We start from the raw sequence: 24,350 nt of genomic DNA, 5'->3' as shown, positions 1-24,350 counted from the left end.
ATGAACCTCTTGCTGTCGTTTGAGTCCATCTGCATTTTTCTGCTTCCCCAAGGTACGTTTAACATTGCCTTTTTGCATTGGTGTGGCTCTTTCTCAGGCACTTCCACTGTCTCTAGCTGGAGTTCTTGCCCCAAGGTAGAAGAGCTGGGTGTCTTTCCAGGAGGTTTAAATATAAACCTCTGAAACATAGTTTCACACAGGAGGGGAGAAAATAATATCTGAAGAAACAGCTTTTCTGAGAATTCAGATACATTTGACTGATTTGAATGTGAAAAGAGTATTTTATATGAGAAAATTTGATAATTTATGCAGTATGTTTTTTTCAATGCAATTATTTTGTGTGTCTGTGCTTATGACTATAATGTTCAGAGTCTAAGTCTGGCCTAGCTCTTGTTCTAGTACTATGCCCCTGCATGTAGTGAGCAGAGGGACTGTCCTTTCTTTGCCCTGGAAGGAGGTCCTTGCCTATTTTCAGGGCCTCATGCTCTCTGACTGTGTCCCTGCCAGAAGTACTTTCTTCCCTTAGATACTCTGCCGTGCTATATCACTAAACGATTCTTGGTGAGTGTAAAAACACCAACAAAACAGCTTTTTTGCTGCTTTAGATTAAAGCCTGTATGTCTGTTTTGTTTTAAAGGCAGTTCCTAAGGTTCATGGGTGGTTTATCTGTTTGATCCCACAGTTTTGCTGGTGTTGGGTATACAAGAAATTCATGCTGACCAGGAGATGATTGTCAAGATCTCAGCTGCTGGCCAGTGTAAGTTTGTTTTTATAAAGCAAGACTTATACTCTCTAAATTTCTTCTTCCCTTGTTCTTCTGCTTGTTGTTCTTTAAAATCTCTACTCCTAAGGCCGTAACTTGTAACACTTACTTCAGTAATGCCTCCTGGCTTTTCTGGGCTGTGCAATTTTAATCCTTCATGTGGATTCATACTTCCTTAGTTTTAATTAGTTTCTGTTCTGCCACCTCTTACCACCTTGCAAAAGCTACTCTGAACCCCATACAGTATTTCAGTGTAATAAACTTTGACTTCTCACAAAAAATGAATCATGTATTTGACATGAGACAATATGATCGTTCAAGCAGAGGTGTCATGACCAATATCCCACAGCAGTGACATGCCCAGCTCTTACATCTGCAGCCGGAAGATGGTTGTAACCACTGCCCAACTTGCTATTCAGGTGGTGAAGCCTGGCATGTAGAAAGTGAAAAAATGGTGGAACGCTCTCCATCCACTCTTGTCTATATTTTTTTCTTAATACCACTCTGGACCATGCTGAAGAAACAGCAATGAGGGAGGACTGCTGTGGTGCAAAGGAAGAGAGCAGCTGGTTTTGATGAGGTGGTGTTGAGCTGTGTCCTTTACTCTGCCTCCTCCAGCAGCTGCCAGCCATGGGGAGCATCCCTGGGGCAGGCACGGCCGCTGAGTGAAGGGCTGAAGCGAGGAAGTGCTGTTCTGGGGGGACCTGGCACCCTTGATGCATTTGTTATCTGCGGTCATCACATGCTGACACAGGGTGTTTTAGAGGCAGACCTCCCATTAGACTGCTATGCATATCCAGATGGATAGGAGCCGTGTGTTCCCCCTTCCTTACAGAGTATGGCTTTGAGACCTCTTCCTAGCAGGTATCTCCTGTGTGAGGTGGGCTGAGGTGGGGTGCAAGCTGTGGGCAGCCCACCTTTTTTGTTATTCATAGCGCATCATGCTCTGGGCTGTGTGGGGGAAGGATGTAAAACAGGCAACACCACTAGCAGACCCCATCCAGTCCTTAAAGTTCCCGGCAGTGCTCTGGCAAGCACAGCCTTATGGCTGCCTCTGCCCTTGCTTGGCTTTTCCCTGATCAGTATTAGCGCTCCTGGGATGGCGACCCACCCTGTTTTTCCCAAAATTTGGCCATTTGCTGGCCAGCTGGTCTTTTCATCAGTTCCTTCAGAGCCTATTTCAAGTGATCCTGATTCAAGGAGTCATGTTTCATTACAGATTCAGTTCAAGATCAGGCCTGTTGTGTGGTTTATTTTTTCAGGCTTTAAAGCCAGCACCGGCCATAATGCTGTGAGCGCTGTTCACTGGGCTCCTGTTGGCCAGCAGACCACATGCATCTACAGCTCCCCTGATGTACATGCAATCAGCTACTTATAAACAGTATTATGCATTCTCCTGTTAGCCATCATCTTCTATTGTCTGTCTGTCAAGTGACAAATTACATTTTTTCCTATGCCACACATGCCCTCCAGCCCCGTCCCATAGCATCATGCTTTCAACTCAGATTTTTCATCCTGCTGTGCTATGTTTGGATGTTTCCCACTTATACAGATCATCAAGAGTCCTTTGATGGGCTACAGACATCCTGCTCACTAGTCTGTTCTGTAGCTACTTACCGGGGCAAGTGCCTCATGGCCATGTCTGTGCAGCTGCAGAAAGGAGAATTCCCACTCCTCAGCCAGCACAGGACAAGCCGCCAAACTCTGGAGCAACTCAAAGATCATTTCTCCATGGTGCATTTGCCATTCTTCACAGTCCTTTACTGGGACAGGGGCTCAGAAGCCCTCTCTGAAAGCCTGGGCAGAGCAGACACAATCTGTAAAGTGGGGGTGCAGGTGGGCACTCTGGTTATTGCATCGCCGTGTACGGATCTCAGTTGTGAGGGAAAGGCTGAAGGAGCCAGGGTGGCGCTGGCGAAGGGACCTTGCTCTGGCTTGTCCCCACTGCAGAACTGTATGGAGCGGTGGAGCTGGCTCATGAAGGACAGAGCTCCAGGGTGAGTGAGGTTGCACTGTTACAAAACCCAGCGACCCAGAAGGGAATTCTTTAAAACTTTCAGTCCCTTGTAATCTGGCATTAGAAAACCCTAATTATAAATTCAGTTTCTTGCGAGCAGGAATGATCTGGAAAAAATGGTGATAAGATGTGTGGGGATAGTGGAGGGGCATCATTCAAAAGTGCTCCTTACAGCTGGGCTGTTCAAAATCTTGTTCCAGAAGAAATACTTGATGTGCTTCCCCCTAACCCCTATTCAGCTTTTCAATTCAATTTCCCTTGAAGATGGTTTTAGGAAATGCTGCAGAGATTACTTAAAAATTTCTGTGTTAATGCTTTGAAAATCTATCTTCAGAGTCTGCAGAGACTGTCTGCTTAATCTGTCAGTGAAATTGGGGGCTTCCACTTCAGTACACCCAACCCAGAAACTTGCACTTAGGAGCAGGCGTGTTCACACAGGCGGAGGTGATACAAGGACGTGTCTCTGAAGACAGGATAATAGGCAGATGTTTGTGAAACGTGTTTCTGTCAGTGCCTTGGAGCTGTTCGGAGAGTTTGTGTTTAGACAGAGTGTGGTTTGAAAAATTCTTCATAGATGAAACACATCTGGCTGCGCTGGTCTCCTACAGGTTGTGAAGTCCTCCTGCGTTAATGTCTGTGTGTTAGGCCTTGAGATACTGCAGGTCTTCTGCACCCACGAGTCCCTGTCACCTCTCCCTGCTGCTCAGCCCCCTCCCCGTCCTCGCATGGCGAGAGCTGCTGTCTCTGCCGTTAATATTATCACTGAGTGGGCTCCTAAGACCTGTTGGCATCTTCCTTTCACTGAACTAATGAAGCCGGTTGGGGGACCTGAAATCCAGGGTGAAGGTCTTTCAGACTTTGAGGGCTGAATTGTCCCTGGCGCTGCTGTAGAGCAGGAGCATGTGCAGGGTCCTGGCTGTGAACATGGGGATGCCCAGGCCTGTGCTCTGTAAGTCCATTTGTCTGGGTTTTCTGCTGCTTGCTCTCTTCTTGCAGAGAGTGAGACTAACAAATTCAAATGCTTTTACTTTCTTTCAAATGCTTTTACTTTCTTTTTGTTTTCTTTCCCCTTTTTTTTTGTCATGTTTTCTATAAAATCTGCCTGCCTGAAATCTGCAGTCACGTGTGAATGCAGTCCCAATGTGAGCCCACAGTCTGATGGTGTATATCTTGTTCTCTCCTAGTGATGCAGTGCTCAGCTTCGATAGATATCCTTTTCCTCTTGGATGGCTCCTACAGCATTGGCAAAGGAAGCTTTGAAAGGTCTAAGCACTTCGCAGGCAAACTCTGTGATGCCTTGGACATCAGTCCAGACAGGGTGAGTGTCAGAAATGTCTCATTTTAGTTTGAAGCAGTTTGGCACTCTTTGTAAAGGACAGTGATAACGCATTGAGTGAAATCCCAAAATTTAACCTAGCAGCTACTGTGGGGTCAGAATATTTATTCAGAAGGTTTATGAGTTGGTGGGGCTCAGTGGCACTTCTCAGTTCTTCACTGATTTAAACAGTTGCATTTGGTCTTGAGAAAGGGTGTAATCTTTCAGGTTAAAGAACATGATTTGGGTTTTTTAAGTGATTTTTATTTGATTTTGGATGCTCAGAGGCAAATATAGAAAAAAGTTGGATCATTTTGTTGTTTTTTTTTCCCAGGGAAGTAGCAGAATTTGTCTCTGGGAAGTTAATCACCTCTCTGTACAGATGTAAATGATACAGCCTGTTTGTCCTGGTTCTCCTAGAAGATCTCTATTCCAAAATAAGCCCAAAAGGGTGGAAGGGAAGGATTTCATCGCAAAGCAGTAGCCATGCGCTGATGTCATTTGGGGATCTGTACACTGCAGTAGGTCTTTTAGATGTTGCTGAACTCCCCACCTGGCAGTGGGACTACAGTTTCCGTGGCTGACATGAGTGCCTTGGAGCATATGTTTTTACTTCTGTGAGATCTTCCATTACAACACAGTTGAGAGCAGGTCACAGTTGGGTGCCCTGTTCTTTTGTCTCTGCATCGCTTCCCTCCTCAGTGCAGCTGTAATTCTTTCCTCAATAAAAAATTGGATGCTTTCTCTCTCAGCAAGCCTATGAGCACCATCTCCTCACGCCAGGGCTCCTGCCACTGAACGAAAGGGCTGCAGCACAGTGTTTTTAAATACTGGTGATCCATGGAGACAGTGTGGGACTGGCTAGCTGGGACTTTAAGTTAGAGTCCAAGTAGGTGTTATTTACAGATAACCGATATAAAATAAACTAAAATAAATGGGCAGGTGTGGCTAGGTCAAATTCTTGTCCATTCCTGTTTTGTACCTTAGCTCAAATCAAAGTCTAATTTTGGGCATCGAGCAACTGAAAGGATTGACAGGAGCTGCATTGCTGTGGTAAATGTCCTCATATCCATTGTCTGGGCACTCTCAGGTCTTACCCACTCCCTGGAGCCAACCTCTAGTTCTTCTGTGCCTGAATCAACAAGTCCTGGATTATGTCTGAGGGGATTTCAGGCCAGACCTGGCTGAAGTTCCAGCTGCGCATCCTGTCACTCATTACACAGATTTGGGGCACATGATGGGGCAAGGTTTCACAGCCCCCTGCCATCCCTAGCCGGGGGCCTTGGAGTGGGTTGTGATGGTTGCTGGACTTCATTCCCTCTTGGAACCTCTCTGAATAAATGTCAGGTCATTGGGGAAGGACATGGCAGGGACATGAGGTCTCTGTGTAGCAGGATGAGGAAGCTGAGATGGGGTCAGGAGTGGGTCTTGGGGCATGCTGGGGCTTTGAGGATCCTCCAGTCCATGCCCAATTCTTTAGAGAGGTCTAGGAGTGAAGGAGGAAGAGCCAAGTCTTATCTTTGCTTTTGGTTCCCACAAAAGGGATGCTTAGACTTGTACCTAAAAACTAATCTCCTCCAGACCAACTACCATCACTGTTTCAAGCCCTAAAACCAAAACCTGCTGCTTTGCCCATTATTGTAGGGTTCAGTTTCTTTTGGAAGTTGAAATCACCATTTCACCTACCACTTTCTCTTCAAAGAAATCTTTCAGCCTTCGGCTCTCAGGTAACAGCTACATAACATATGAGGCTTTCCATGGCCTGGGTGATGATGGTGATAAGTCAAAGTGTGTGTATGAGGCTTTGGCAGATGCTAGGTGACTCAGATTAAATGGGTATTCCCTTTTTTTACCACACAGTAAATTAATTGGAAGTAGAGACTTGCAACTAGGAAACAACTGCAACACAGACTTAGGCAAATGTAGAATTTGGACATTTGATATTTGCAAGTTTTTGAGTTTGTTTGTTTTTTTTAAATACCATCCTCTGTTGTCCCTTCCCCTACTTTTTCTGTTAATTCTTATGTAGATAGGACCTAAGCTCAGTACCTTTTTCACCTCTGATCATGTCACATTCCATAAAACTTCTTGTAAGGCTTGAGTGAAATATTCTGGCTGTTCTGCTCAGTACAGGTCATTTACTCTGTTTATTTACATTTTTCAGGCATTTTCAAATATAGAAAATGTTTTTAGAGGAAACAGTGGAAAAATAATTGTCTTGTGTTGCCTATTGTGCTCAATGCCAGAAGGGGCTGCTTTTCATAATGGAAAGATTGCATGCATAGTGCCTAAATGGTTTGGTATAAAAAGTGTTATTTATAAACTTATTACTGTCCTTGAGGCTACTATATCCTTTAAATGGATAAATATAGATCTTGAACTTGCCTGTAACTGCAACAGAGGCTCCCATGATGTTTGCAGATGGATTTTTTTGCCTTATATGTGGTCTGTATAAGCAAGTCTGTGGTGTATGTTCTCTTTGAAGAAGTCCATTTAAAATGCCAGTAGCTCAATGTGCAGGACAGTGTTTGTCTCAAAACAATTCAGTGTTCCCAAATCTGTAAATTGATCAAAAGAGCAAAACTCTCCCAAGCACCTTTCTTTCATACTCTTTAACCTCTTCTTTTAGGTCCGCGTGGGAATGATACAGTTTAGCTCAACTCCTCGCCTTGAATTCCCTCTGGATTCATATCCAACTAAACAAGAAGTGAAAGAGAGAATTAAGAAGACTGTGTTCAGGTCAGCTTATTTTACAGCTCTTCTCTTTTTTTGGGTTGTGAATGATCTCTAGCATGAGAGCTTTTTGAGGTCTGAACATTTCCACCAACGTGATATCCCCAGGAAGGGAGCTGAATGAAAAACATATGTCAGTGAGGTCTTTAATCCACAGCCTGCTAAAAAAATACATCTTGGTCTGTTTTTGTTAGTGAAGGTTGATATGCTGCGGGGAGAAAGTTTTCAGTGTCCTGCTATAACATGACTAATGACAGCATAGGGGAGAGTTTTCCGTACCCCTTCTGGCAGGTCTTTCTGGCCCTTCATGCAAGCATGTGGGTTACATCCTTCCTCCAGCTGACACAGAAGAGCTAGGCCAGCTTCCCCCCACAGAACTCTTCTGGGGTGCTTCTCAGTCATTTTCTGGGTTATTCATGAGTGACATACTCACAGATTCACTGAGTTGGCCTTTTAGAGGGAAAACCAAGTGTAGTGTTCCCACATCGCTGAGGCAGAGGCAGAACAACATGTATCTTTGTTCTTCAATGATTACATCCTCCTTTGTGCTATGGCGTAGTGAAGAATTGCTAGTTCCCTTGAAATCTGTGCATGTGTGTCTGCTGAATTCAAGAGGATCAGGTTTTCAGCCAGAAACCTTTTTTCTTCATGGATGTTGAGACTTGGATGTCTTCCCATGACCCCAGGAAATGGAGCCAGAAGGCCAAAGAAACACTGTCTTTGAGCTTTTCAAAATCCGAACTTTTCATCTCTGAGAAATACATTTGGATCTACAGAGGACCTGACAACCATCCCAAGTAACACCTAATGTTTTGGTGATAGATGAGGTATCAGTACAGCCTGCGAGTGCCTGCCCTTTCTTCTGATGTTCTGCCTTAGGGTTAAGGGTTAGCTTGGCATTTCTCAGTGAATGTCTGCTGCCCTCAGCATAATGTACAAATTGCAAGCAAATTTGTCCACTTTTGACTTTTTCAAGCAAGATTGATTGATTGGGGTTTTTTTGCATTGCTTTTGATAACAGTTTATCAAATCAAGAAAACCTCTTGTATACTGTTACAGAGACATCTTATCAGAAAACAAGATACACTCCTATTTTTTTAGCTACTTAAAAGTCTGTGAGAGCAGAAAAAGTGAAGCAGTGTTCAGTATCTGGCACTGAAATCCCTTGATGACAACAGATGGATGCTGACAGATCAAATAGAAATAATGACCTTGTACTCAGCTGTTTCATCTAGTTTAAATGAAAAACTGACATTTCAAAATAGATAAAATTGTTATGGATGAATTCCAGGCATTTGGTTTCCGAAAAAAGATAATGTTGGACATTTTGGGTGAGAGCCTCCTCCATGTGATTCAGATGAGTCTTGTTCTTGCCAGTGAGGCATTTCCTGAATTCAGTGCTCTGCTCTGGGCTCAGAGTTGTGAGCACTTGAAAGGATGCATTACCAGACTGAAGTGAAGCTTTTGTGATTTATTCTGAAGCAGCCAATCTCTGTTTGTAAATCTCATCCAAATAGCTTTTGAATCCATTGGCCAGTTTCAACCAAATTTGACAGTTATYTCAGAAGATGAGTTTCATACAAATTTATTTTTTACAAGTCTGTGGCTGGCTACAAGAGAGAAACTTTCTTAGTGCTCTTTCTGAGGAAAGGCAGCAGGTAAAGCCAACATCTCCTTCCTCTTATTAGAGGAGGACCTTAAACATACTTCCCTGTGTCAAAAGCCAGTGAACCTCCAAATGCACATCCATAAGAAACTGAATTAATAAGCTTTGGTGCACAGAGACTATTTATTAACTTCCTCTAATCCTCTAGGCTCCCATGAGCACAGGTTACTGAGTTCATCAAAATTTAGTCATCAGACTGAACGTGTGCAGTACATTTTCCCTCAAGCACAGCATTTGTCATTAAAGCATCTCAATATTTAATTAGTTAACCTGTATAGATAAACATTACAACAAACCTGCAACTTAAATGTATGACAATATGATTGTATTCATACAAGGGAGATTGAGTTGACTTGTAGGTTTTGGAGGGATAAGGGGACTTTCCCATCATCCAGCTACCTAAAGAAGTCAACCAACAGGGTTACACAATCCTTCCTGCATCGAAACCAGGTCTTGCAGCTACCAAGATCATGACCTGAACTGGGGTCACCAGTTGTCTGAGATGGAGTGTGCCAGTTTACCCAGCCTGGAATCGGGGCCAGAATCCCAGGAAAAGAAATACAATGTAACAAGATTGGTAGCATTGCAACTTCTTAAGCTATAGCAATCAACTGATGAAATCTCTGCTAGCAAGCATTTGAAGCATGGTGCAGTATTCATTGGGTGTGGACAGCATGGACAGAAATGGAAACATTTGGTAACTACTGACATTTGATTGGAGAAAGGCTGGCTTCTGGACTATGAACACAGTCATCTAGTTTATTTTGAAATGGTGGAGCACAGAGAAGGAAGTACCTTAAGGAAGAAGTTCAAAGTGAAAGGGTAGGTACTGAGTAAAAAAGCTTCTGTGAAAATCAGAGGGTAGACACAAAAGAACAAATCTGGATTTGATCCAATGTTTTTATAGAACAAGCAAATGAGCTGTTAAAGCAAAAGAAAGATGCTCAGAAAGCAAAGGGGAGTATGTTCGTATCAGCACAGCTGAAGGAGAACATTAGGCCTCCAAGAAAGGAATGATACTTCCAGTTTGTTTCCCCTTACTTGCTTTGGATGGAGATAAAAACAACTTAAAAGGCAATCACAGGAATGATTTATAGCACAACTCCTTGGACAGAATTAGAAGACAGTTAGAAATATCTCCTCTGATCTAGTGGCTTAATTATGAAAAGGTGTGGAACATGTTCTCAGCGGGCTGGGCTTTCTCTGGTATCAAATGTTCAGTCAGGAATGGCAAGTTATAGAGCTTTCACATTGTGCAGTTGGAGAACTACCAAGAAAAGTAGAAGGAGACTCATCTACACCGGATTATAGCCCTTTGAGATAAGCCATGACAAATGTTTAACCCTCCAACAACAAAAAAGACTTAATTGCTGTAGGCAAGGGTTGGCTACAATAGCTGAAGAACTTGAAGTGCAGATTGCCCTTGGTTTTTACAGGGGATGAGATGCTTTTGCCCAGTGTGTTGTGTTGCAGTGAGGTCTTAGTCTAGTGATGGCCAGTTTGTGGCTCTTGAGCCACATGGAGAATACTAGTGGTTGAATTAAAGCTTGAATCAGTTGTGTGAGGTGGCTGGCAGCAGGGTTAGAGGTGGCTGGGTAGTCTAAGCCTCTGAGCACAGGAGGAAGCTGGAGAATAGTGCCTGCTGGGGCTGATTTCACCAAGTTACCCTGAGATCCAGCTGCTCAGTCCACCAAACCTCACCCTACAAACAAGGGTGAGACCACAGTTATCTCCAGCCTATGAACCATCCCCTGCCTCCTCTCTGGGGTCTTTGTTAGGTTACCTATGGCTCTACCTTAAACGAGTCTTTGCTGCCTGACTCGTAATGTGATCTTTCCTGCCTCAACCTGGCAGAGATTGTCATTTTATATATCATTTTAGATGGCATTTCACAGTACCTAGAACATGGGGCCCAGTCTTGAGTGGTCGTCTGTAACAGTCATTTAAAGTTAAGACTTGTAAGCACAGGAGAAGGACAGTCCCTGCCCAACAGAGCTCACTATCAAGAGATAACAACTAGCGAAAATGGTGCAGCTCGTGAAAACAACCAAAACTCTCCTTCCTGGATCTCTTTTGTATATGTAACACTCCCCTTTTTATTCCCCTCTGCTTTATTTTCAGCACCCTCTGCAAAGAGGGGCTCCTTCCCATTCCATGTCCACTGTGCCATTACCAAAGAGACCCTAGTGCAGTGCAGAGATGCTGGCTGTAACCCTGCCTGCTTGCAGAGAGCTGCCCTGTGTCTTGGGTGCACTCTGCAGCCAGAGCGACCTCTCTTTTCCCTCCAGGGAAAAGCACTTTGTGCTGATATGCAATCTACCTCTTGGACAGCCAGCTCCCATCACACTCAGCAAATCTTATTCTTTAGTAATATCACAAGAAATTAGCATCTTTGACTAATGGCATTCTTTGGCAAGCCGTGCCTTATTTTTTACTAAAATTGCATTCAAGGGTCCTTTTTCTTGGGAGTTATTGCACAGCTGCAAGGCTTGAAGTCTGCCATTCCCTAATTCTTAGCAACAGCCCATTTTACCAGGTAATTTATATCACCACTGGAATGTGCCCCCTTTGGCACCTGGGTCTTGGTGTGAGTTTAACGCTTTGCTACTGTGAGGATAACTGTATGTTAAACTAATTGCTTTCTACCTCAGAAATTTCCCTTCCCCAGGGCAGAATTCAAGTACTGCCAAAATATCAAGGCAGCTGGCTCCTTGCATCTCTAGGAACTGCTTTTGTAGGATCAGGCAAGAGGGGGAGCAGATGGCTTTGTGGGGAGGACCCTTGGTTCAGCTCTCAAATATGCCTCAGTTATCTTTGGTCCAAGGTGACACACTTAGTTTTTGTATTTTCAGAAGTCAGTTTGCACACACCTCCATCCCGCCCTCTGGGACACCTACTCCTCAGAACAAAGCCCATCAATCAGCCCTTCAGGGCAGGTGGGTATGTGCAGATTTTTAGAAGACCTTGTCTGCAGCTTTTAAAAATCTGGCCTTTCATCTCTTGGTATCCCACTTATTTGTAAGCAAAGGATGACAGGACTGTCTTCATCCCACTCTCTGAGTTGCATGTATTGGAATAAATTTTTCAGAGCAGAGGCTCCCCCCCCACTTCATGATAGCCCAGACCCCAGCCCAGAGGGCTCCCAGTCACTTCCAGGACTTCAGGACACCACCACAGTGCAGGGAGTAAGGCAACTTTGGTATCTGAGCTGGAAATGAACTGAAGTGGATAATTTACACTATGTATTTAATGGCCTTACTCTTGTTCCGGGTGATCCTGTCTCCAAAATGCAGGTGGCAGTAATCAGAGAACTGGATGGCCAGCCAAAGGGTACTGGGTATACTGGTGTGTACACCAGTGGCTGGTATGCCTTCCCTATCATACCAGCGCTGCTGGTGAGCAAGCTAGCAGGTGAGGGTATTGTTTTTGATTGAGTTTAGCATGGATTTAGAGAACTGGAACATCGAGCAGCTTTTCTTAATGTTTATTTTGGTAGCATAAAAAGTACTGGTGAAGCCCTGAAGAAAGCCTGCCTTGTATTTGGTCCTCCTGAGTTCCCAGGGATATGCTAAGAAGCTCTCAGCATTTGCGTTTTCGGGAGGTTTATTACAGGATGAACAAATGACTTTTTGTGGAAAATCAAATTAACTAGAGATTAACCAGGGAGAGAAAGTCAAGTACTTTCTGCACACTGCTGAGCTGCAGATTTCTGACTCAGTTACAGGCTGGAACGTATTGCTTCCCTGTCTTGACTGTTGGTCTGAGAATGGCAGAGAAACCCATGGAGGGAAAGGGACTGTATGCAACAGGAATATATGACCCATTTATATGTCAGGAGAAAGAAAAACATTTTGAGATGCTAGTCTTTGTTCATTTTGTCCAATTGTACTGTATTTCTGGCTTGATTCCAACTGGACTACAAGGTACCGATTGTTAACCACCTCTTCCACAGAACTCTTAAAGAAATGACTGCAATTTGCAGATGGAGAAACTGAAGCAATTGAGTCATTTGCCCGAGATATAAATAAGATTCAAATGTCCTAGAGCACAGGTTTCTGCTCGGCTTGCAGGAATGCTCCACAATGTGCTAGGAGTCCTCTGGAGACAACTATGGGTAGAAGAAGGGGGACATAAGGGTAGGTAGATGGGATCTATGGATAGAAAGATGACAAAAACAGCATTAGGCAACTCTGTGGATGTGTTGTGTGGCAACATGCAGAAATATGCTGAGTTCCCTGCTACCAGAGGGTAGAAATTTGGAAATCAAATGGTAAATTCAGTAACTGAAGAAAAGTTTGGTTCTGCTTCTCCAATTCTATCTTACTTCTTTTTAGAGGTGGGAGCACAGAGACAGGTCTGGCTCTGAAATACATTCTCCGCAAGGGATTCCCTGGTGGCAGAAACTCGACTGTCCCTGAAATCCTCATCATCGTTTCAGATGGAAAGTCCCAGGGCAACACTGAAATACCTGCAATGCAGGTGAAGGAAAGGGGGACCACAGTTTTCGCAGTGGGAATCAAGTTTCCAAGGTAGAAAACTTTCTCGCAGGGTTGAAAATGGAGGTCCAGCTAACCAAATGGCAAGACCTACTCAGTGAGAGATGGTGGAGAGGTCTTGAGCTAGATATGAATTTTGGGAAGAGAAAAGGAGAATTTGGGGTGTAACACAGGCATAGAGGAGTCACTAATCTGAAGGACAAGAGTTGGTGAGGGAAGCTCTTCTACTGAGTAGAGCTATGCTACTATGTAAGACTAAACACACCAGAGCCTTGAAACTCTTTGAAGTGTGTCAAACTTTTGTATCAGCTCTCTGTTTGCTGCACGGGGCTTGTTTTGATGCTTAGTTCCTTGGGTATGACTAAGGGTCTCTTTATACAAATGGTTGAAGCCCCCTGGGTTCACAGGTGGGAGGAGCTGCATGCGCTGGCTAGCGAACCCACTGAGCAGCATGTGCTTTTCGCTGGAGATGCCACTGATGCTGCCAACGGCTTTTACAGCACCCTCACCGGCTCTACTGTCTGCAGCACCCCATCTCCAGGTAACCCCCTGTCCTGCCTTCACCTTCAAACCTGCTTTTTGAAATTTGATCATGTCTCTGAGTGAGAAAAGGTGAGGCGGTGTCAGAAATACTAGACTCAGGAAGACTGAAAACCCTGCCTTGGAGCAAACAAATTGGAGAAGCCACGTAGCACAGAGCTGCTCTACAGACTGTGGTGTGATAACAAACCAACCAGCTCACCTCTAACTGAACTTACAGGGGAATCAATAGGTGTTGCACTCTGACATAATCTGTTTCTGGTACCCAAATGGGATGACTTGCTTACCAACTACCTCTCCTGCAAGCTGCAGGACCCTAAATCTTTCTTGGTTCACCCCCAAAAATGGGAATATTGGTCCTTGCTCATGTCATGGTAGGTAGAGGGATAAACAGTCATCTTAAACCTTCTGATGGGCTTGGCTGTGTGATAAGAGATAGCACTCATAAGAGATAGCAAAGTTACCCACATGGGTCCTGGAGTGATCCAGAGGTAGAAGAAAGCTGAATGCATGAATGCCTAAGGCAGTGGTGGAGCCTGAACTCAGCGGTGCAAGTTTTACACTAAAGCAAAGAAGGCTAAAGAGTGAGTACCCCAGAAGGTGAGGTAGTCTAGTGTGTTTGTCATTCTCTTCTGGGGTCTCACAGAGGGCTCTTTGTTGACTTGTCTTATATGCTTGTTAGCAGGAAGGTGAGGAAAACTAACCTGATTGTAAAAATGGTGCTCCACTCCCTTACAAACTTTGTGCTTTCAGGCAATTGCTTTGGATTTGGATTTTCTCTTTGCTACAGACTGCAAAATTGAATCCCATCCTTGTGAACGCAAGACCCTGGAGACTGTGAAAGAGCTGGCTGGAAACTATGTATGTTGGAAAGGTTCAAAGCAGCAAAATGCAGTGCATGCTTCACTGTGCCCATTTTACAGGTGAGATGGGCATGCATATCTCTCAAAGTGAGCAGGGCAGAGAGAAGTAAGAGATAGTAATAAGGCTTATACCTGACCACGACTCTATTGAGATAAAAAGCCCAGGGAAGACTGAAGGAAACATGGTGTCTAGGCCTAGGAAGAGTCAATCCCTCCTCCAACAACTGGCCAATCTGAGAGGCAAAGGAGGCTGAGGAACTGAGACACAGAAGCAGAAAATGGTTTGCCCAAGAGGCCAAAGAAATTAGAAATGGAACTGGGGTTATGTTTCCTACCTGTGCAACCATTACGYTTTGAGGCAAACGCTCTTGCACATGTGTTTGTTACCTGTTCTGTGCCACAGGTTTTCTAGGTCTGAGAATTTCTTCCCAGTCTAGCCCTTGCTTGTCCACTAGCCATTACAGTTGTATCAGTTGTAAGCCAGAATTAACATTGAATACAATTTTCTTTTCATTCCAAATTAGAGCAAAAAGTTTAAAATCTCTGTAGCAAATAAAAAAAATCATTTGAAGCCATTGAAACACATCTGTAATATTTAAATGTAAAATGTTAAAGTAAAATTCAAAAGCAAAAGAATAAATTTGATGAAATTATGTTTTTTCTTTTGCCATCCCACTCAGAATAGACATTTTTCTTATGAAATATTTGTTTTGAAAAATTGTCTTTTCCAGGGAAAACTTTTTCCATTGAAAACACAGTGAGGTCAACCTTGAAAATAACTTGTTAATCTTTAAATTCATGATAGGTTTTATTCTTCTGTTTATTATTAATCTTCCTGTTTCAGATGGAAAAGAATCTTGATAAAACACCCATCCAGATGCTTCCGAACAGTATGTCCAGGTAGGACTTACCTTTTTTTGAAATTTTATTTACCAGTACAGGAGAAGTAATAAATAATGAATAAAAAGATGGGGTTTTACTCTCACTTCTAAAAATGTTGCTGCTAAGTGAGGGATTGTGATCCGTAGCAAGAAGTTGATATTGTGTCATAGTTTGTTGCCTCATTGTTATTTATGACCAGAATTCTTCTGGATTAAAATATCTCCCCATCATTTGTCCTTTCACTTGAGGAGCTGTTCACTCATGACTAGCTCATGTTGCTGGTGACCGAGGCTCTCATGGCTCCCTAATGTCTGCAGGGAGTTAATGTTCTCCAGCTAAGGGAATGTGGGATGAGACGTCTCCATCCATTCACTTGGTACTGTGGGCATCATCAGTTTAGCAGGGAACCTGACACTTGGTAATTGTCAACGTTTTTTTTGTGACTGTGGAAATAGTTACACTCTTTGAGTTCTGCACTTAACTCCTTCTCTTTGCTTTTTCAAATGGCTTTATTTTATTTGACAGTACATCGTTGTCAAGACTCCATGTTTAATCCCCTACTTTGGAGAGGATATGCAGTTTGCTGTCTCTTGCAGACTTCTGTTGCCATGAACATAGTGTATGAGTTAAAGATTGGTTATTGAGAATGAAATGGATCACTTCAGAATTATTCTACTTATGTCATTAACATATGGCTTTAGAGGTGTGTGTTAGGGTATGCCTAGAATAGGGTAGGAGGGAAGATGTTCAATGACAGTGCAAGAGATGATCAGAAACACAGCTTTGGTCAGGAAGTGCTAATTGCTTGAAACCAAATATCCTGTGAAATTCAGTCAAGTGAAGCAGGAATTTCAGTGAACTCTTGTGCTCCCTGGCTGGCTGTTTGGGTACTTGGCCCTGCAGGCTCTCTGCCAGCCTGGGCAGGCAGTCTCCCTAAACACTGCAGCCAGCAGCACCGTGTCTGGGCACCAGGGCTTCTTGGTGTCAAACTTGTGCTCTCAGGACCCCGGTTTCCTTCTCCCAGGAACCTGGACTTGAACCAGAATCCAGACTCCATTGGGAAGCCCTAAAATGGCCAGGTAGCATCTGCCATCCTAGTATACTGTTATGCAGTGTTATCCTGTGATACAGACTACTGTTGACTTTCCAGATGCCTGGACTGCTTTCTCCTGGCAGGCAGCAGGCAGGTCTGTTGGGATGGATGGTGGCCCCTACTGCCAGGGCAGGCAGCAAGATAGGCTCTGGGAGGGTTGTGTTCTCAAGCACCAATTCATGCAAAATCTTGAATTACAGCTGATAATGTCAAAGAGTCTTCAAAATAATAGAGAATAACCAAGCTTTGAGTAAAATGAGGATAAAGGAGAGAGGGTTTCTGTGTGTCTCTCATCACACTGCTGTCACCAGTTTTAACTAGCAGCAGCTTGTCTAACTGGACTGGCTCAGGTGGTGTTATATTTAAGCATTAGCCTTTAAGGAGTCAGTTTTCTTTATTCTGTGCAAAACTGAACATTTCAATGATGCTATTCCCCATGTGCCAAACACCTGACCAGAACTGCTTCACCTTAGCTCAGTGTTTGCAAGCTTTGGTAGAACACGTTTTGTTTCAAAAACTCTGTGGTTTACACTTCTTAAAAATGTCAAGATCATGGAACTCCATATCCCTTCAAATTTTGACATTTGAATTCAAAATTCAGTTCAGTTTCTCAGGGAATGTCTTAGAGAAGACAAAGGTTAAAGAAAAATGAGATATGCTGAACCTGCCAACTCTTAATGGTGCAAATGCACCTCGTCCAAACGAAATACGAGCAATCGAGAAACCAAGTTTTGATTCCTTCTTTGCTAGTGTAAATCTGGAAGGGCTGCATTAACCTTAGTAGTTATTCTATATTTGCATGAATGTAACTTCACTGGCATTATTCCAAAGCAAATGAAGTAAGGTCACAATCTGACTTGTCTTCTTCACAGCTACCTATTTGAGAGTCATCCCGCACTCTGAAATGGACAGTGTTGAGGAACAGATAATGAACTGGAACAGAGCTATCAAATAGCACTTGCTAAGCAGACTCCTTAAATGGCTGGAGCTGCCTGTGTGGGGGATGGATTCATTCAGGTCAAGCAAGCTAAATTTGAGAAGTTGCTAATGCGGTTTATCTTTTGCAAATTAATAACACTCTAGCAAATCTACAGAAACCTCACAATTTTGCTTTGCCATCTGTTACCTGCATAGGGAAATGCTTGGAGACCTACCAACGACGTTGAAATTGCCTTGACTTGACTGAGGGCATATATGCTCAACTCCACAGCATGATGGGCTGAATTTTGAGCCTTTTTCAATTTATGGCGATGTTCGCACTGGAACAGGATGGGAAGGGGCAGACTCCCTGCTGACTCCCTGTCTTTCCTTTCCCTGGTTCCTTTTAGACCCTTGTGACTCCCAGCCATGCCAGAATGGGGGTACCTGTGTCCCAGAGGGACTGGACAAATACCACTGCCTGTGCCCAGTGGGGTACGGAGGAGACATCCACTGCGGTAGGTGTGAACCTGCATTCTCTCTCCTTCCTTCTTGGCTATGTCCTGCCTTTGCGGTGCCCATTGCATTGCCATACAGATGGCTGGGGTTAGGCTGTAGCCTGCCTTTGGGCTTTATTCCAGGATACAGGCTGAGCTTTCTCTCCCATTGGTTTAACATCACTGACTAGTCACTGATAGGCCTTGGACTTGCTGCCCAGAAATCTTATGGATATTGAGAGCACCAAAACAGAAGGTCACACCCTGGTGTGTCTACCTTTATTTCTAAACACAGGCACCACATGAGCAGCAAAATAAACAAACTGAGAAAGATGTAGCAAAAGGGTGTGTGTTGGCTCCCCTTCTGCACATGTCAGCCCAGAAGGGACTCCAGATTTGGGGATTCAGCATGAGAAGGTTCTATCTTGAGAAAATGTGGAGCACTTACTTCCCCTCAAATCAAGACCCCTTAAATTGTTTCAAATTGTATCAGATGAAGACTCTCTCCTTTCTCCATGATATTCTGAAACGCTGAGTGATTTCCCCAGAATACTAGAAGAGCAGAGTTTTCCATCTGAAATACCAGGAATCCCCTAAATATTTCCTGTCTCTAAAGGCATATGTGGCATCTGACCAAAATAAAGAGCATTCCTGGCACAGTTGTCCTCCAGCTCATGCAATGCCTGGCAAACCATTTAGCTTGCTAGGCAGAACAGCCCTTCACCATGCCACAGCATTTCCAGCAGGCCCCAGCTGAGGCGCCCAATGTGCTTGTCTTTTTGCCCTGCATACAACAAATTACCCTCTCCCTTTTCAGCACCAAAGCTGAGCCTTGAGTGCAGCGTGGATCTTCTTTTCCTGATGGACAGCTCAGCAGGGATCATGCTGGAGGGATTCCTACGTTTCAAGGCATTCCTAAAGAGGTTCCTTCAAGCTGTGATGGGCCAGGACTCACCAATGAATGTGGGAGTGGCCCAGTACGATACTGATGTGAAGATACCCATTGAAGTGGGGCAGCACAAGGATGTGTTCAGTCTCATGAAGAGTATTGAGGCTTTGAATTTCAGTGGAGGAGGAACTCTGACAGGCAGAGCCCTGTGGTACATTGCACAGCATGGCTTTAAGAGCACCCCAGTCTTCGCAGATGTACAGGATGATCTCCCACGGGTAGTTGTCTTGCTCACTGACTCCAGGTCTCAAGATCCAGTGGCAGAAGCAGCTAAGTATGCGAGGGACCGAGGTCTTTTCCTGATTGGCATAGGCAGCAGCTTCCTGAGAGCAGAGCTGGCTGAGGTGACTGGCAATCCAAAGCAGACAATCATCTACTCCAGCCCCCAGGATCTGTTTAACAAGATCCCAGAGCTGCAGAAAAGAATCTGCAGCATAGACAATCCTGAAGGTAAGGAAGGCTGTGGCGTGTGCATTGTGGGAGAAGTTTGTCAAACTGTGAGCAGGTGTTTCTGAACTCTGCTGAGGAGGAGAGAAGGTCAAAAGACTGAATGTCTTTGTTTTGCTTGTGTTAGTCATGGATCCAGGGATTAAATTTCCTTTGCTGCCTTTTATGATGGAGCTGTATCTGTTGGTGCTAAAGGATCATAGATTGCCCTTCACAGTCAATGATCAGCAATAATGAATTTTGCCTAGTATTTGCCCCACACCTGGGTTTTTTTGGTCAGGAAGGAGTATATATATTCTGAAAAATACAATGTTTGCACTCTTTAATCCAGGCTGCCAGGCTCAGTCCCTTGATTTGGTGTTTGCAGTGGATGCTTCAGCTGGAGTTGGCCTGGAGAATTTCCTGCAGCTGAGAGACTTTATGAGGAGCAGCTCTTTCCACTTCAGCATCAACTGGGATGTCACCCAAATTGGCCTCGTGGTCTATGGCAGCAAAGCTTACACCGCATTTGCATTGGACACCCACACTAGCAATTTAGCTCTTCTCCAAGCCATCAACCAGCTGCCCTTCCTTGGAGGTTCAGCTTCTGCTGGCAGTGCCTTGCTGCATATTTATGGTGATGTGATGACTGTGCAGAAAGGAGCTAGGCCTGGTGTCAACAAGGTGGTGGTGATGCTCACAAATGGAGGTGGCATGGAGGATGCAGCTTCCCCAGCTCAGCAGCTGAGGAACAATGGCATCTTGGTGTTTGTGGTTGTCATTGGAGATGCACAGAGGGACATGCTGCTGAGGGTTGCTGGGTCTCCCAAATACCTGGTCCACATCTCCTCCTATGAAGACCTGCAGCATTATGAAGACCTTATTGTTGAAAGAATCTGTGAAGGTAAGAACATCCCATCCTCACTGCTTACACAGCAGTGGCTGTTTATAACCACTGGCTGGTTATAAACCTTGTAAAATAGGCATAGAGGGGACTTCCTTCTGTAACCCTTGTAATCATAGATTTTCTGATGCTTTATAGAGCAAGTTTGATATTATCATTTACATTTAACAGATGGAGAATCCATGACATCAATATTTGGTGATTGCCCAAAGCAATCCTCTAGCAGTAGGAACCAGCTTTCCTAAGATCCAGGCTCTGTGTGACTGGCTCTTTCCAGGCCTGTCAGATCTAGGTTCTGCATTCACTGCAAGTACAGGAAGGTTTGTTTGTTTTCTGATGTTGCTTTAAACCTGTATAGTTTGCTGTGCATTATTGTATCCCATGCAGTGTGTTAGGAGGTTTAAAGGGGACACATTTCCACAGCTTATGGTGTTGGTTCCTGGAGTGAGGGTTCTGATGCCTCCTTCAACAGGTTTGTGCTTGGGCGTTTGCAAAACGATGGATCTGAAACTTCTTTTTCAACCTCATCACTCCTGCTTCTGCTTAGTGTCCCATTACTGAAGTTTTCAAGTAGGCCTTGGATTTAATCCTAAAAGCAGAATCTGTCTGGACTTGAAGACTGCAGACTGTTAAGTAAACGGAGGTCTTCAGACAACTTGTGATTAGTTTTGTTTGCAGTACCATATTCTTATCTCCAAAGCATTCAAGGGGGCAGAGGTTTTTACTCATGTTTGTGCTAAAAAAGTGCATTTTCTTCAAGGCTGCAAGGCCAGTCCCCCACTGTAAAAAAAAAAAGTCTCTGAAATCAAGTTTGAAACACTTGTGTGCTAAGTGTGAGTGCTTTTGATTGATTTAAGTGTGCTTTTCAGAAAGGTAAACAGCCCTGCTTTGTAGATATGGTGGTGGAGAAAGTGCTTCCAGTTGCTTGTTACACCAGCTAATCTCTCCGCACTCAAAAATTCTATGCCTTATTTCTCATTCAAAATAGCCTGAGTTTAACGTCTAGCTATTTGGTCTTGTTAGGTTTTAACCCTTTTGTAAGATCAAATGAAAAGGCAAGTTGAGCTGTGCTGTGAGTAACAGCACAAAGATCCCTCTTATCTTTTGGCATGCCCCGGCTCTTTTAGGGTTAGAAAGAACTAGAGAACTGTCTCTTCTGAATGAGAAGTCTGTCTCCCGGCAGACCTTTGCAGACAGTGTCTACCTTGAGCTTTTCAGTGTGCTTCTATTGCAGCGATATTTTCAGCTGTATTATTATAAAAACAGTCTACTGTACTGTGAAATTAACCACAAGGCCATGGATGAAGGGAAAGAGATGACAAGGTTCAGTGATTCAGGGTAATAACATATCATTTCCTGAGACTGAATTACTGCTTTTATTTCTTGTGCAGGTAATCAGTATTTGTACTGTATGGGCTGGAACCAAGGACGATGTACAGATAAGCCCTTCATTCAGTCTTCTACTTCGAGTCCAAGACTCAATAACAGAATCATTGTCTATGACTTTTAAAAATTATGACTTGTCATAAAAGTATATGAAAAACAGACCCTGGCTCTGGACACCTAGAATATTGTATTTATTCTGATGCCTAGTTGAAAAGAGACCAGTAGCAAATGACCCAGGGATCTAGAAGAAAAGATCCCAAACATTAAATATATATGATATGTGATTAATGGAAATACAGGCTCCTGGGATCATCAAAGGGTAAAATCCTTGAAGTGAGAGAAGCTTATTTAAGATGACGCTGTGTTAACAGTAGGCTTATAAAAATGGTGTCTGGGCTGAACAGCATGATTCCCCCAAACAGGGAACACTAGATTATACTGTGGGGCAGTCTTGGAGGGAAGTGATAGTTGTATGGGATGTTGAGCAAAGAACAGGGCCCAACAGAGTACCAGGAAAAGCTCTCTGTGGAACAGCCCATGGCCTGGAAGCTGAGCTGTGGGTCTACAAGGTCCCTTCCACTTTCATTGCCAGTGGCTCTACCACCCTGTGATGAAAGGGAAGGCCTCCTTCCCTGGAGATCCACTGTCAGGTAGGACCCTGTCTGGGATGTCTCAAGATGACAAAAAAGTTGTTGAAGCCAACTTGGGCCCATATAAAATCAACAAGAACTGAAGATTGAGATCCCTCAGACCTAGCATTTGGCTACTGAGAAACTGAATTTCAGTGATAGTTTTGCCTATTTTAGGTGTACGTTGAGAGTTGATGTGCACATGTCAACATTATCTCTACAGAGAGAGCAAGAATAAACTGCTGTCATCTACAGTAATCATTCTGATGGATAGAGTATAGAGTTTGTGTTTTTTCCTCCTTCCTCCTTTCTGAATCTCTCTGTTTCCTTTTGCTACTGGAGAGCAAAGGGCAAGGTTAGAAGGTCCAAACTATACCATGTGGATGTTCAGTGAAGGAATTTCACATCCTTAGCAATGCTACGGCAGAGCTGCCAAAAGACTTGGAAGCAGATCCCATTGGGATGCTGCTACTTAACCTAACATATTCACAGCAAGGCATCATGAAACACTCCGAGCCCTGCTGACAGCTGAGGTCTGCTGCGTTAAGAGGGTAGGGAAAGCTGTCACATATTTCACAAGAACAGAGCTAATAACAACTTGGGTTATGGTTGCAAGCTTTTCTCTCAAAACCGCTAGAAAGAGGGCCAGAAATTTTTCCTGCATTGTTTTCCACTCATGCCATCCCTGCTCCAGCTGACTTGTCTCTGCTCCTCACTGATGCAGCCTCAGGTCCTCTCCTGAGGGGAGAGACAGGGTGGGCTCCAGCTGTAGCAGTGGCGTTTGGGATTGTAAACTGGTTGGAGCAAGGGATGTGTCTTACTCTGTTTTTGTGATGTCTGGATCTGAGGGGTTTAGAGATCATTGTGTGTTCAATGCACAGCTCTGAAGATGCTTTGTCTTGCTGTTCTTTGACATTCAGCCTGATGGGATGTTACTCTCTTAAACTTTATATTAGCCTCTAGATCAGAACATCTAGCAAAGCTATTCTCTTCCTCTTCTCTAGGTTAAATACAGGTGAGTTTTGCCTACAAAGATGAAGTTGTGGGCTCACCTCCTCCCACCATATTAATGTGGTTTTCCCAGCCCAGAAGCCCCAGATGACATTTTCTGAGGCCTGGAGTATTTAATTGCTGCCATTTTTACAGCACTCCTGATGGATGCTGGTCCTACCTATTAATGCTTTGTAGATGTGCCTGAGCCTGCTGTTCTGCTTGTGTTTGTTGCAGAAGCAAAAAGCCCCGTGAACCTGTGCAAACCCAACCCGTGCATGAACCAGGGTGTATGCATCCTTGGGCCTGGGAGCTACCGGTGTGAATGCCACGGCTGGGAAGGACCCCACTGTGAAAGCAGTAAGGCTCAGCAGATGGTACCTGCGGCAGATGTCCTCTCTTCTGCTCAGCTCCTCTCAACTGTTACCAAATCTGCGCCTCTCTCTTGCATGGGGACAGGGCAGTAACTCTGCAATAGCTGTTTGGTGGCCAGGTGTTGGTGCTGACATGGTCTCCGTCTCACTGGAAGTAGAGAGGTTTGGGCTGGTGATCTTTTCCAAGTGAGTGTTTGCTCTGCCCAGGCCCTGCTGCATTAGGGGAAATGAGGACACCTCTCAAGAAGCTGTGTCCCGTCTTACGCATTTACAAAGCGAGTTGACTCTGTGGGAAGCCCCAAAAGGGCCTAATGATTTTGATCTTCTTCCACTCTGCTCTGCTCTCCTTCTCCATGGACCTTGTTAGAAGACAGTCCCCTTGCTCTGGGTCTGGCCTAATTTTAATGGGAGGGAGTTGTCTTTTTTGGAGTGTGACCCTGTATTGTTATTGGCTTTCAATACTTTCCATGGTGCAAAAGCCTTCCACTGCTTTCTACCTCTTCAGCAATACAGCAATGGCCAGGAGGTAGTAACTCCCCAGCCTCCCCAGAGCTGGCACTGTGCCCACAGTGGGAAGTTCTCGATTAAGAGAGTTTCCCCCCCGCTCCAATGTTGCACTTATCTGAGCCAAGGAGCTCTGACTTCCACCCTATCACCTCTAACATCTGTCAGCTAAAACCAAGGGTGTGCTTGTTGGGTTGTAAGGAACTGAGCATGAGTTAATTCCTTGGTCCTAAAGCCCTTATTCTGCTGCTGCATTTCTATTCTGCAACAGGAATTGTCAGCGGTGATTCTCCGAGATCCCTAGTCCTTCCTCCAGACTCCCATATGCAGCAGAGTCCACGTGGGTTACAGCACTTCTCCAGAACTCCCCGCCACACTGAAAAGTATGTGGATCAGAAACACTGA

At 44.3% G+C, this 24,350-nt stretch overlaps 1 protein-coding gene across 2 annotated transcripts; it reads left to right on the top strand.

The window, feature by feature from the left end:
- Nucleotides 1-24,350, top strand: VWA2 (von Willebrand factor A domain containing 2). Of its 2 annotated transcripts, none has more exons than XM_026069858.1 (13): nucleotides 1-52; nucleotides 683-757; nucleotides 3,965-4,098; nucleotides 6,725-6,834; nucleotides 12,829-13,023; nucleotides 13,398-13,531; nucleotides 14,321-14,453; nucleotides 15,238-15,293; nucleotides 17,697-17,804; nucleotides 18,601-19,182; nucleotides 19,511-20,062; nucleotides 23,305-23,427; nucleotides 24,217-24,350. In XM_026069858.1, the coding sequence occupies exons 1-13, from the start codon at nucleotides 1-3 to the stop codon at nucleotides 24,348-24,350; spliced, it is 2,388 nt and encodes a 795-aa protein (XP_025925643.1). The 2 variants fall into 2 exon arrangements, with proteins under 2 accessions (XP_025925643.1, XP_025925642.1); XM_026069857.1 differs by having other exon boundaries at nucleotides 23,305-23,431; nucleotides 24,215-24,350.

This window comes from Apteryx rowi, unplaced genomic scaffold (genome assembly GCF_003343035.1).
Source record: "Apteryx rowi isolate R43461 unplaced genomic scaffold, aptRow1 scaffold_3, whole genome shotgun sequence".
Lineage (NCBI taxonomy): Eukaryota > Metazoa > Chordata > Aves > Apterygiformes > Apterygidae > Apteryx > Apteryx rowi.
This window is presented reverse-complemented; position numbering and strand designations above follow the sequence as displayed.

Bases quoted from the DNA above. Each gene is read 5' to 3' on its own strand.
- VWA2 (XM_026069857.1), top strand. From the start codon at position 1: ATGAACCTCTTGCTGTCGTTTGAGTCCATCTGCATTTTTCTGCTTCCC. The intron at 13,024-13,397 runs GTAGAAAACTTT...CTGGGTTCACAG, and splicing joins GTGGGAATCAAGTTTCCAAG to GTGGGAGGAGCTGCATGCGC. The intron at 13,532-14,320 runs GTAACCCCCTGT...TCTTTGCTACAG, and splicing joins CTGCAGCACCCCATCTCCAG to ACTGCAAAATTGAATCCCAT.